Source organism: Spermophilus citellus (assembly GCF_964194105.1).
Source record: "Spermophilus citellus genome assembly, chromosome: 8".
Classification (NCBI taxonomy): Eukaryota; Metazoa; Chordata; class Mammalia; order Rodentia; family Sciuridae; genus Spermophilus; species Spermophilus citellus.
In genome coordinates, this window is record NC_138189.1 from 60,591,810 (window position 1) to 60,605,489 (window position 13,680).

Below are 13,680 nucleotides of genomic sequence, written 5' to 3' on the forward strand. Positions count from 1 at the left end.
TATGGAAGTAGCTTCTATTATTCCAGAGAACAAGAATTAGAACTTGGCTTACTTTTAAAAACCTTAAAAATACATGCCTAATACTATTCTCTTAATGCATTTTAACATAAAAGTTGAAGGAGTGTTCTCACCACTTACTGGAAATATCCTCCCTTTCAGATAAGAAATTTCTGTGTCTAATTCTCTTAGGATTTTACTAACAGCTGAGCCCAAGCTGCGGAAGTGCACAGTAGACATGCTGTCGTGTTCATAGATTTTCTTGCCTGAGCCTTCTTCAAAGTCAACTAAGATTGATCGGATTTCTTGAAGCGCTCCTTCGTGACTCAGCATCATTTTCCTGAGCTGCTCTATTTGTGCATTGCTGTCTTTTAACATGTTCTCCTTAAGGCTTTTGGCAGCTTCAAGTTCATGAACTGTAGTTTGAAGCTGATTTCTTAAATCCTCCTGGGATTGACTCTCCCTTCGTCTGTGAAATAAATGAAAGAAAAGAAGTAATACTGAATATGAGATTGAATATCATATTCACACAAGTAGTTTTATTCCAAAGGATAAAACAGAATCAGGGCTGGGGTGTAGTTAAGTGGTAGAATGCTCATCTAGCATGCATAAGGCCCTGGGTTCCATCCCCAGCACTACACAAAAATTCAGGTAACATATCCCAACCTGATGTCAGCCATGGCGTCTCTCTCCATTTGCATTTCTTGAAGTTTTGTTTGCAAATCAATGACTGACTGCCTTAAATAAAATTTTTGTTTCTCATGCAATTCATTGCTCTGGGGGTTAAAAAAAAAACCAAATTAAATTCCATTAGCAGCACACAGTTCCTATGGCATAGTATGCCCTTCCCTTGCCATTGTAATTCAGAGCCCAATTAATCATTTCTCTCTATATAAGAATATCTTAACTAATTTTCCTGTCTCAAGCTTGGCTTCTTTTCATCCATTCTCTACTTTACAACAAATCTAAAATAAATCTGGCTTCTGGCTCAAAATGAAAATGGGAATGTTTTGTTCCTTAAAATAGGAGAACTGGTTGAAATTATATATACAGAAAAGTCAAACCCTACCTCCAACTTGCTAAATAACAGTTAGACATGAGTGATGAGAACATGGAGTCAGTGGGATACTTTTATACGCTTTATCTATGTTCTGGCCTGACACACCTACCTACCTACCTTCCTTCTCTCTCTCTCTCTCTCTCTCTCTCTCTTTCTTCTCAGGTTTTTAAAACAGATTTTATTTTTTAAAAGTCAATATGTGCATTGTAGAAAACAGAAAAAAACAAAAGCAAAGAACCAACTCATCCAGTCAGTCACAAGCAGCTTAGCTGGACCTGTCCCTCCGGGCTGTATATGTATGTATACAACATTCCATTTGTGTGATTGAGATCATAGTGTATATAGTGCTTTCCCACATATCATGAAGAGTCACCAATTCAAAATCCCAAAGCTACATGAATATTTTTGATAACCAAGAATACACTACATTAACACAATCTGTTATAAAAAAAATTGTAACCCTTTTTGGGGACAAAAATTTCCCTAAAGACAAAAATGGCAACAGGTCTCTAGACAGACATATAGGCAGAATTACAACTAAAATAATGCATTCCTTTAATGCTCTATTTAAAATGAGACAAAAAAAAAAAACCCCTTAGAATACATCAAGCATGTTTCTAAGAGGATTCATTATCAGATTTCTACTTCTAAAATATTAGCAAGAATGCATGTTCCCAGTGAATTCAAGTATTCCTATCATATAGCCAGAAGATGCACATAATAAATGGCTCACATCAAAACATAAATTCTTGAGCGCCTGCTCCCATCTTTCACTGTGTGCTTTTGACTGCCCCTCTGTTGCCAGACAAATGAACAAGTTCTGATACTGCCCAGAGGTAAAACAATTCCATGTTCAACTTGCATCTTTTCTATCAATGATTAAAAAAAATATATACAAGTTGGCTAATTCATTAGCTCTACTTTTTATGATACCATCACCTCAGGACATCTAGAAAGCTTAGATATTGCTCATGTTTTCTCTTGAAAAGCAATTTACCTAAAGCCACTCTGGCCCTACTCTGGCTTAAGTCAACAGGATAGGTTGTATTCCTCAACAAACACCTGGTTACCTGAAGAGCTATATTTCTCAAGACTCTTGATTCTAAGATTCCTCCCTGCTGATGAGGACATAAGTTACCCAGAAGGAAGTACATTTATGATCCTTATTGTCTTTAGATCTTTACCATATGATTTTAATCTCATTATAATGATAAAATTTCCTCCATGGTTTTTGTTTGGATAATTGTGGGTAAGTCTAAGGACTTAAAATCTATTACAATTCTACAGTCATTCAAAAGTTGGAAGGTGGTAGCTGGGCAGAAATCTCTAGAAACTTCTCTAAGACCCCCCCCCAATAAAACTGGAGAACAAATGTGATCATTCTTTTCTCTTAGAGACTACCAACCCTTCTCCCTCCCTCTTGAAAGTACCTTCTTTCCTAATAAACTTCTCTGTACTTTTACTACATTTCCTGTTCTTGCCTGAAATTTCCCCAGCAAGAACACAAAAGCCAGGGCTGAAGATGTAGATCAGTTGGTAGAGTGCTTCCCTTGCATGTACAAGGCCCTGGGTTCAATCCCCAGCACCACAAAAAAAAAAAAAAAAAAAAAAAAAACAACAACAACAACGAAAAAAAAAAAAAACCTAAAACAAAGAACACAAAAGCCAACATCCACAACACAACTCACCATCACCTGAATATAAATGTGTTCAACTACAAAGAAATTCACAAGCTTTCTAAAATCAGGCACTGAGTGGGCTCCTAGTATAATAGCTGGTGCCTCACCTAATTATTCCAAAGCAAAGCCATCAAGTTCTGCCTTAGAGAATTGTCCATCAGCTTTTTTATTGCCTTATCATCTGAACAGGAAAAGAAAAGGCCACTGAACACTGATTCTAAAATAAAAAGCACAGACCAAGTTTTAAAAAAGCAAACATCCATAAAAAGAGGAAACAAAGATAGATAATGCAAGGAACAGAAAAACACTTCCAAAAACTTGTATATGCAGAAAAATTAAAGAGATATTACAACTACAATGTAAGAGCATGATGCTATGTCAAAAAAAATGAATGGGAAAGAAGTCTTAGAAATTTAAAATATGGTTACAAAGCACAAGGCTCTGGGTTCAATCTCCAGCACAAAAAACAAAGATTAAAAACTTTAAAAAGTAATTCAAGAGTAAAAGAATACTGGACTAAAGTATAGATCATTGGTAGAGTACTTATTTGCATGCACTAAGTCCCAGGTTCAATCCACAGTACCAAAAGAAAAAAAAATAAAGGAGGAAAAGAACACCTACTTGTGTTCAATGCTGAAAAGTCAAGTAAGATAAAGAATGTGAAGTATCCATTGATTTACCATCGCTGCTTACCCGTTATTGAAGGACAGATCTCACTGTTACCATTTTCTATTTTAACTATCTCAGCCATAAGACTATAAATGTGTACATGTAAGTGATCATGTCTTTTCCATCTTTATATATCCAGTACCTAGCATCATGTCTGTTCTGAAAGAGGTACATGATACAAACAGCCCTGTTGATTTATTTACTGATTTAACTCATATTTATTGAAAGCCAATCAAGTGTTGCATAGTTTCCCAGGAGATGAACACAAAATAGAGACACCATTTCATTTCCTCACTAGAACCTCTGTGCTTCCTTTGTCTCTATATATCTTCATTAGCTTATTTATCATAAGGTATTGTCACTATTTGTTTACCTGACCAGCTCCCTCCAAAACTGTAAACTCAATATAAGTCCTATCTTATTCATTTTTGTATGTTCTGTATATAATACAGGGGTACATAATTGTCAGCACTTAATAAATACAGGGGTTTTTTTTACCCTAGAAGGGCTTATATAGTCTGATGACGTGGAACAATGTGTTAATAAGATTAATAAAGTATATTAAATACTATAACATTTGCATAAAATGCAATAACTGTACAGAGGTCAACACATCCAAAGCTGTCTAGAGAAAAGGCTTTAGAAAAGGACATGCTGGAGCTATCTTGATGGTTAATAAGAATTTGCCAGGCAGACAAGGTAGAAAAGAGGATATGGTCTGGGCAAAAGCATGGAGGAGGTCTAGAATAGCATGATACATTTAGGATGAGCAAGTGGCTGGGATAGTGGGTACAAGTAGAGTACAGGTGCCAGAGGACAGGTTAGATCACAAAGAACTATGTACATGGTGGTTAAAAATTTTGACTTTTAGATTGTAGACTATAGGACCTAAAATGCAACTGTCTATGTAGTGTTCATTTGAAATTTTTAGCAAATAACTTCTAAACTTTATTTAGCTGTCATGTATACATATACATCTCAAAATGTACCTGCTACCATCTTTTGTAAAAGGAAACCAGGTATCATGACGAAAGGAGAACAGCCCTGAACAAATCATTAATTATAATTACAGATAAATGTCATTAATTATAACATATTGAGCCATTCAAGTGTTCAAAATTAAATCATGATACCAAGGCATTGTGACAAATTAACAACAACAAAAAAAGATATGTACACTTTTCATTAGTACAAATTTTTTTAAAGAGAGTGGAGAGAGAGAGAGAGAGAGAGAGAGAGAGAATTTTTTTTAATATTTATTTTTCAGTTCTCGGCGGATACAACATCTTTGTTTGTATGTGGTGCTGAGGATCGAACCCGGGCCGCACGCATGCCAGGCGAGCGCACTACCGCTTGAGCCACATCCCCAGCCCTCATTAGTACAAATTTTAATGCCAAAATAGAAAGCACAGATCAAATCAAAATTTAACCAAGAGATCCATGGCTAATTTTTTCTTCCAGGAAGTTTAGATTTTTCCCAAGGCACTATGCCTCCCTACTGTCCCTGAAATAATTAGGCACTAGAAGAGAAAAATGCAACTCACTTCATTTAGTCTTCTTTGCAAATCTTTGACTTGATGTGAATATTCTTCTAAAACACGTTCAATGTGTTCCTTTCCAGGATAAGGAACTATTTTTCTATGAGAATCAAGTTCTACTTCATATTTAGGGAAAAGAGGAATTTGTGTCAAAGTCCCAGTTGCAGCTGTGTTTTCAATTATTGTACCACGAATTGATGACACAAAAAATGGGCTTGAAGAACCTAAATATCAAAGAATTTATTAATTAACTTCATCAAATAACTTTTTCAGCAAATATTATGCTAGGTGATTTCCCTTATTGAAGGAGTGAGACCTCATGGAAAAAATACTAAAGAGACAGTAAGAGCTCTAAAAAAGATGAACACAGCACAAAGGAGGAACAGACTACAGGGAGGAGGGCGATCCAATGATACTTGATCTGAAGGACTCTGCGTATTTGTGGGCAAGAACTAACAAGTCTGGAGGATAGGAGAGGAGAGAGGACATTTCAGGCAGTGGGGGGCACCACTATTATAGGCCAGGAGGCTTGGGACAGATGGGATATTCCAGGGGGAAGGAAAGTAGTGGTCAGATATGAGAATGAAAATGTGGGACAGACCATGAAGGACCTGTGGTCATGCCAAGGAATTTGGATTTCATCTGGAATGGCCAATTATGAAATAAATATTATAGAAAATTGAAAACAGATGTAACTAAGATCATAAGAAATGTTTCTCTGAAATTCCAATCAAAAGACATTCCTCATAAAAAAAAGCAATCATGAAATTTATCTGAAAAGATAAGAGACCCAGAATAGCCAAAGCAATCCTTAGCAAAAAGAGTGAAGCAGGTGGCATCACTATACCAGACCTTAAACTATACTACAGAGCAATAGTAACAAAAATGGCATGGTACTGACACCAAAATAGACTTGTAGACCAATGGTACAGAATAGAGGACACAGAGATTAATTCACAAAACTACAATTATCTTATATTAGACAAAGGTGCCAAAAGCATGCACTGGAGAAAAGATAGCCTCTTCAAAAAATGGTGCTGGGAAAACTGGAAATCTATATGCAGCAAAATGAAATTAAGCCCCTATCTCTCACCACACACAAAACTCAACTCAAAGTGGATCAAGGACTTAGGAATTAGACGAGAGATGCTGTGCCTAATAGAAAAAAAAGTAAGCTCAGATCTTCATCATGTTGGATTAGGCCCCCAACTTCCTTAACAAGTCTCCTAAAGCACAGGAAATAAAATCAAGAGTCAATAAATGGGATGGATTCGAACTGGAAAGCTTCTTCTCAGAAAAAGAAACAATCAGTGAGGTGAACAGAGAGCCTACAGAATGGAAGCAAATTGTTACCACATGCACATCAGATAGAGCACTAATCTCCAGGATATATAAGGAACACAAAAAACTTAATGCCAAAAAACCAGATAACCCGATCAATAAATGAGCTAAGGAAGTGAACAAACACTTCTCAGAAGAAGATATATAATTGGTCAACAAATATATGAAAAATGTTCAACATCTCTAGCAATTAGAAAAATGCAAATCAAAATTATTCTAAGATTTCATCTCACTCCAGTCAGAATGGCAGTTATTAAGAAAACAAGCAACAATAATTGTTGGCAAGGATGTGGGACAAAAGGCACACTCTTACATTGCTGGTGGGACTGCAAATTGGTGCAACCAATCTGGAAAGCAGTATGACGATTCCTTAGAAAACTTGGAATGGGAACCACCATTTGACCCAGGTATCCCACTCCTTGGTTGATACCCAAAGGACTTAAAAACAGCATACTACAGTGATGCAACCACATCAATGTTGATAACAGCACAATTCACAATAGCTAAAATGTGGAACCAACCTAGATGCCCTTCAGTAGATGAAAGGATAAAGAAACTGTGGATATATACACAATGGAATATTACTCAGCATTAGAAGAGAATAATACCATGGTATTTGCAGGTAAATAGATGGAGTTGGAGAATATTATGCTAAGTGAAATAAGCCAATCACCCAAACCAAAGGCTGGATGTTTTCTCTGATAAATGAATGCTGATCTATAATTGGGGTAGGTGGGGGGAGTATGGGAGGAATGGAGAAACTTTGGATAGGGCAAAGAGGAGGGAGGGGAAGGGAGAGGGAAGGGGTATAGGAAAGATAGTAGAAGGAGATGGACATCATTACCCTAGGTACATGTATGAAGACACAAATTGCCGCAGTCTGGCTGGGCAAAATAACCCATGGGTGACAAGCAACTTGTGAAGATTGAAACAGCGGGAGCCACTTTATTGCAGGACAGCAGAGGTATATATACCCAACCGATTATACACAGCTTGTTTCAATTAACATCATCTAAATACAGCAATCAGCCAATAAAGAATCTTCATCATCTTAATGGCTCGCTGGTGTTGCTTCACAAACCACTCCTGGCAAAGTGCCAGGCACCATCTTGACTTGATTTGCATCCCCAACAACAAACAGTGTTCCTCTACTTTGTGTACAACTAGAGAAATGAAAAATTGTGCTCCATATGTGTACTATGAATTGAAATGCACTCTGCTGCCATGTAAAACAAATTAGAACAAATTAATTAATTAATTTTAGAAAAAGAAATGTTTCTCAGTGGCATAGGGACCCAGCTGAGATAGGAGACCATAAATGTTGGAAATTGGTGGAAAATCTCTCTGTGTACTTTCTCTAGGAAAATATTCCAGCAGCCTAGTACATAAATAGAGAAGTCAAGTCAGTTTGATAAGGATTTGGGTTTTCCTGCAAGAGCAACAGAAGAATAAAGGGGCAAGTGTACTGGCAAATGATTCATAAAATGATGTTACAAAAGAAAGAGTTTATAGGAAGAGTGGTAATTTAGGGAAAATGGCAGAATCTACAGCAGTTATTCTCAATCTTCACTGTAAATCAGAACCGCTAGAGAAAGTTTTATAAAACAACAACAAAAAACAGCAGTGGTGCCTAAGTCCCTCTAGATCTATTCAATCGGTTTCAAGTACGAATCTAATCCATTTAAATGTTTAAAATCTCAAAAAGTTATTTCGACATGGGCTATGGTTGAGAACCACACCTTCATTAGGCAGAAAAATAGAAGCTTTCAAGGAATGAGGGAGTGAGAGGGCTGAAAGATAGGAGGTTGTCCAACAGTTCTTGGTAATAAGATCCAAACTTAGGAAATGGGTGGTTAGACTAAAGGTCAAGATGACACAAAGTGAAGAGGTCAAGAAGCTCTGAGTTTCAGATCTTGGATGGGTCACCCATGAGTACCATGATATGACAAGATGATGATATACCTAAGGAAGGAGAGACAACCCATGGCCAAGTGCCAGTGTCCATGATCAGTGTGAGAGATGCAGTTATGCCGGGAGGTTAGCCAGTGAAGGTGGACAGGAGGAATGGGTACAATAGCATGGGGGTGACAAAGGCATTTTAGGATGGTATGTACATTCCGAGAAGGATAGTTTTAAGGGTGCTGAAATAAAAGTTGTTAAGCTGGTCAGCAAAACAGCATTCCTGCAATTGAGAATAAACTCTAAATATACTAAAAAAATGAGTTAGGTGAGAGACAAAGGAAGGAAAGCAGTCAGAACTGTGCAGGTCATCTGCCCCATTGCTCCTGAATCCATTCTCTTTCCCCCTTTTCCTCCCCAGTAATGGGAAGTGCTGGCAGAACAGAGGCAGGAGGAGGGGAGAGGTCAAAGTCTTGCTCCCTTCTCACCCAGCCCCAGGTGAGTTTCTGGCAGTTACTGGAGGACTTACCTCCCTCCAGGCTCCCTCCACAGCTCTCTTGTGGTTCCAGCTCTAGGTTCTATGCTCCTTTTGTCATCTTCTTAACCAAGAGGTGACACAGCCTCTAGTAATGTTGCTAATCTCTGGAATGTTTCCCTTTCCATCTCTATGTAAACAATTCCCTGTATTAAATTCCATTTATTTATTCCACCTATATCTGTTTTACTGCTACCTTTTGATTAAAATAATTTGAAGCAGAGGTGATGGGAACCTAAACCAGTGAGTAGTAAAGGGAATTAATTCAAAAGAATATGAAGAGCAGAACTTGGTGCTTGATTCAATGTGGGAGCAGGTGAGAGAAGAGGAGCCAAAATAATGGAAAATTCTAACTTAGAGGAGTAGACAAAGAAACATAGGAGGAAGAAAAGGCATTAGGGAAAGCATGGTGAAATGTGATGAAGTTGAAGTGTCCCAGCACAGAAACAATTTTTAAAGCAAAAGATAATTTAATGTAATCAATCATATGCTAACAAACAGATATGCTCATTTGAAAGACTAAGCTATTTTCTCCATATAAAGTAGAATTATAAACAATATAGTATACATTCATGATTATGTTCTGTGCCCTGAAGTTAAAAACAAAACATACTAAAAGTAGGAACTTAAGTGAACATTATGAAGACAAATTCTAAATTTGTTTCCTACTTTGTTTTATAAAGGGTACATACCTCCATTGGATGCGATGCCACTACTTGGTAAAAGATCTTCATTATTTGGTTCACATGTTTTTGATTCCATGTTAACTATTCCTACCTCTTCCTAAAGATCTTGAAATATGAATGCTTCCCTGTTTGGTTCTTTTAGTTCTTGTCTACAAAAGACCAAGGATTCAATCTTTATTAATAAGGTATTAAGTATAAAAAGTTCATAGGACAGAAACTTTGTTAATACTTGAAATTCAGTGATAATTTTTTCTCCAGAAAAAGTTACCTATTCAGAAATATTTTATTATTACCCAAAATAAGTGAATAAAATCTTATTGTAAAAAAATATTGCTTTTAATGGCTCAGGGGGCTATTACAGATAATCTGAAAATAAAAATACTTTAGTTATTATGGTAATTAGTGCTCTGCTTTGTGGCAGAGTTTTTCCTTTATGCCTCTCATAAAATTATGTTGTTTAAATAATGGAAGAAAATGTCTCCTTAGCAAGAATCACAAATCAGCAAATTAGAAATCACTAATAAAAATTGAACTGTGCAAGGTAGTTTATGATAATAATTCCAATGACTGAGCCAGGAGGATCACAAGTTTGAGGCCAGCCTGGGAAACTTAAGATTCTGTTTCAAAACGAAAAATGAGGGCTGGGGATGCAGCTTAGTGGTAGAGCAAGAGGCCCTGGAGATTCTCATCACTGTGTGGAAGTAAAAACCAAATCCAAAAACCTCTTTCCTGTGTGCAAGAGGCATGCTTAAAACACAATAATAATATGTCTAATAATAATAATAATAATAATAATAAAGGGACTGAAAAAGATATGCCATGCAAATGAAAATAAGAAAGCATGGTTAAAATCCTGACAGTAGACCAAGTAGTCTTCAAGCCAAAGAGCATTCAATAAGAAAAAGAGTACATTAAAAGCCACATCCCTGGGCTGAAGATATAACTCAGTTGGTAGAGTGCTTGCTTCACATACATAAGGCCCTGGGTTCAATCTCCAGCACCACACACACACACACACACACACACACACACACAAAAGCCACATCCCACAATAAAGATATACTACTTCTATTTCTGTATCAGATAACATAGCAATCTCTTAGATAAATACTTTTTTAACAGAAGATGCAGTCAGAACTAGAAAGTGTAATCATCATGAGAAAGGCCAAGTGGACCAAAATAGGTATATAACATTTAGATGAAATAATCACTACAGTACAGCTTTTAGTAGTATACTGAACACTATACTTTGATAATAAAGAATATGCTTTCATCTAAATTGCACACAGAACTTATTCATAAAAAATCAACCATGTTCTAGGGCACAAGTAAAAGATCATTAAATTCCATAAAGTAGAAATGTTACAAATGATATCCTCTGTTTACAATGCAATAAAACTGTAAATTGAAAATGAAACACCAAGACCAAAAAGGCTTTCCATCTGAAAATTTAAAAGCCTTCTTTATTAAACAATTCTGTGTAACAAGGGAAATAAACAGAAGTTAAGGAATTTCTGAAAAATGATAGCAAAAACACTATACATCAGATCTGAGAGATATATTTAAAACAGAGAATAGAGGAAAATTTCTAGCCATTAACATTTATGTCAATAAAAATGGAGCTGGGAGGCAGCTCAGTAGTAAGATAGCTAGCCTAGCATATGCAAGGATAATTGTTCTTTCTTTTTGAAGAAGAGATCCCCAGCACTGCAAAAATAAAAATTTAAAAATAGAGATAAAATGAAAGCATGGAAATAAATAATCTTTAAGAAAAATAGAAAATACATAAAAACATAGAAAATAATAAACATAAAAGAAGAAATTGAGATATGAAACAAATCAAACAAAATAGATGTAGGTAAGGACCATTATTAAAATGATGGAAAGAGGAAGATCACATATAACGCACGGTTTATAATTTTATATGAATTCATATTTGCAAGTACACAGAGCTTTAAATATCTTAAAACCCTGGTAACTACACAGAGTTTTTACTGAATAGAATTTCTTTTTATTATACTTACAGTTTCCTTCTTTTAGCTACTGAGGTGCCATCGTCAATTAAAGACAAATTCAACCTTAATATGTTTTGTGCTATCAATTAGGAAATATGTAGTAGGCAGGGAAACATTCCATAAAGAATTATAAAATGGAATGTTAGTCAAGATTGCTAGGCAATTGTAACATTCTAAATAGAAGAGGTTGCCATTTGGGAAGAAAAAAGTGCTTTTCTCATTTAAACAAGTTTCATAATGAATGGTGATTGTATAATCTGATGTTTCAGGGGAGTATTCAAGATGATAAATGACACTAAGAAAATTCAACTTACTGAGTAATGTTATCACAAATAACAGACAGATCAAAAGCATGGAAGAATGAACAAGACAGAATCCCTGCCCTGTATTGGGAAATCATAAACTAATCCAGTATCAAGCAGGAAACTGAATCTAAGAACAACAAACGAAATTAAAAGTTGCATAAGAAAAAAAGAAGAAAAGTGAAGGTTTGACTTTAGAACTCAATTGTAGAAACCGTACTTGTTTACTTTGATTTAAGAAGATGAATGCAATAAACTCATTAATTCAGATTGACTAGTAAAGGGCCTTTGAGAACACAATTTTTTGGAAGGGAATTTTTTCTTATAAAATTAATAGTTTAAAGAAGACAACACAAGTTTATCTACTTAAACTGGAGTTTTAAAACAGCCATTTTGTTTTTGATTATTACATTATAGTTTTACATAATTTTAGGGTTCATTTTGGCATATTCATAAATGAATATAACATAATTTGCTCCATTTAATCCGTGGTACTAACCCTTCCCTTTCCTCCCTGATTCTCTTCCTCTACTCTATTAGTTTTCCATCTATTAATTTGTTTTATAATTGGTGCACTATAGCTACACGTACAAGTGGAATTCATTATAATATATTCATATATGCATATAACTTGGTCAATTTCATTTCTTTCCTCTTTCCTGTTCCTCCTTCCACCCCTTGATCTCCTTACTCTGCCCCACTATTTTCCCTTCTATTTTCATGAGATCTTCCTTTTTAAAAGTTCCTTATTTCTCTCTAGCTTCTACATGAGCTTCTACTTGACACTTGACTTTCTAAGTCTAGCTTGTTTCACTTAACATGATGTTCTCCAGTTCCATCCATTTATGAGCAAATAACACAATTTCTTTCTTCTTTCTTCCTTCACAATTTTATTCTTTATTACTGAGTAAAATTTCATTGCGTATATACAACATTTTCTTTATCTATTCATCTACTGATGGGCATCTAAGCTAGTTCCATAACTTGGCTAATGTAAACTGTGTTGCTATAAACATTGGTATGCATGTATTACTATTTTTGATTGCTGATTACATTTTTTTTGGATAAATAATAAGGAATGGGATAGCTGGGTCATGGGGTGGGTTCATTCCTAGCCTTTTGAGAAATCACATACTGCTTTCCAAACTTGTATTAATTTTCAGTTCCACCAGCAATGCCTGAGTGTACCTTTCCCCCCACATCCTCACCAGCACTTATTATTTGTATTCTGGACAACTGTCATTCTAATTGGAGATCTCTCAGTATGGTTGTTTTTGATTTTGGGAGAGCACCAAGGATTGAACTCAGGGGTACTTGAGCACTGAGCCACATCCCCAGCTCTATTTTGTATTTTATTTAGAGACAGGGTCTCACTGAGTTGTTTAGTGCCTCGCCTTGCTGAGGCTGGCTTTGAACTTAGCATACTCCTGCCTCAGCCTCCAAAGCCACTGGGATTACAGGCGTACGCCACTGCAGTGGCCTCAATATGATTTTGATTTGCATTTCTCTGATTGCTAAGAAAAATGAACATGTTTCCATATATTTGTTGGCCATTTGCATCTATTCTTTTTAAAAAAATATTTTTAGTTGACAATGGACCTTTATTTTATTTATTTATATGTGGTGCTGAGAATCAAACCCAGTGCCTCACATATGCTAGGCAAGTGCTCAACCACTGAGCCACAACCCCAGCTGCATTTATTCTTTTGAGAAACATCTATTTAGTTCATTTTCCTGTTTTTAAAATTCTTTATATATTATAAATATAAATCTGCTGTTGGAAAAGTAGCTGTCAAAGATTTTATCCTATTCTGTAGGCTCTCTCTTCATGTTGTTATTTCCTTTATTTTTGCAGAAGCTCTTTAATTTGAAGCTATCCCCTTATTGATTTTTGGTTTTATTTCTTGAGCTTTAGGAATCTTAGTGGGAAGTTAGTACTGGCACCTAAAGAGTGTTGAC

At 35.8% G+C, this 13,680-nt stretch overlaps 1 protein-coding gene across 1 annotated transcript in view; it reads right to left on the reverse strand.

The window, feature by feature from the left end:
* The window catches only part of CCDC158 (coiled-coil domain containing 158), a gene marked incomplete at its 3' end in the record, with an annotated part of 84,711 nt that overhangs the window by 61,760 nt on the left and 9,271 nt on the right, over positions 1-13,680 (reverse strand). The window contains exons 2-5 of the mRNA XM_081304328.1: positions 9,411-9,553; positions 4,950-5,167; positions 664-773; positions 139-466 (exon numbers count right to left, since the gene is read on the reverse strand). Of these exons, the coding sequence (XP_081160454.1) occupies positions 139-466; positions 664-773; positions 4,950-5,167; positions 9,411-9,480 (726 nt within the window). The 5' untranslated portion in view covers positions 9,481-9,553. The remainder of the gene's footprint in view (positions 1-138; positions 467-663; positions 774-4,949; positions 5,168-9,410; positions 9,554-13,680) is intronic.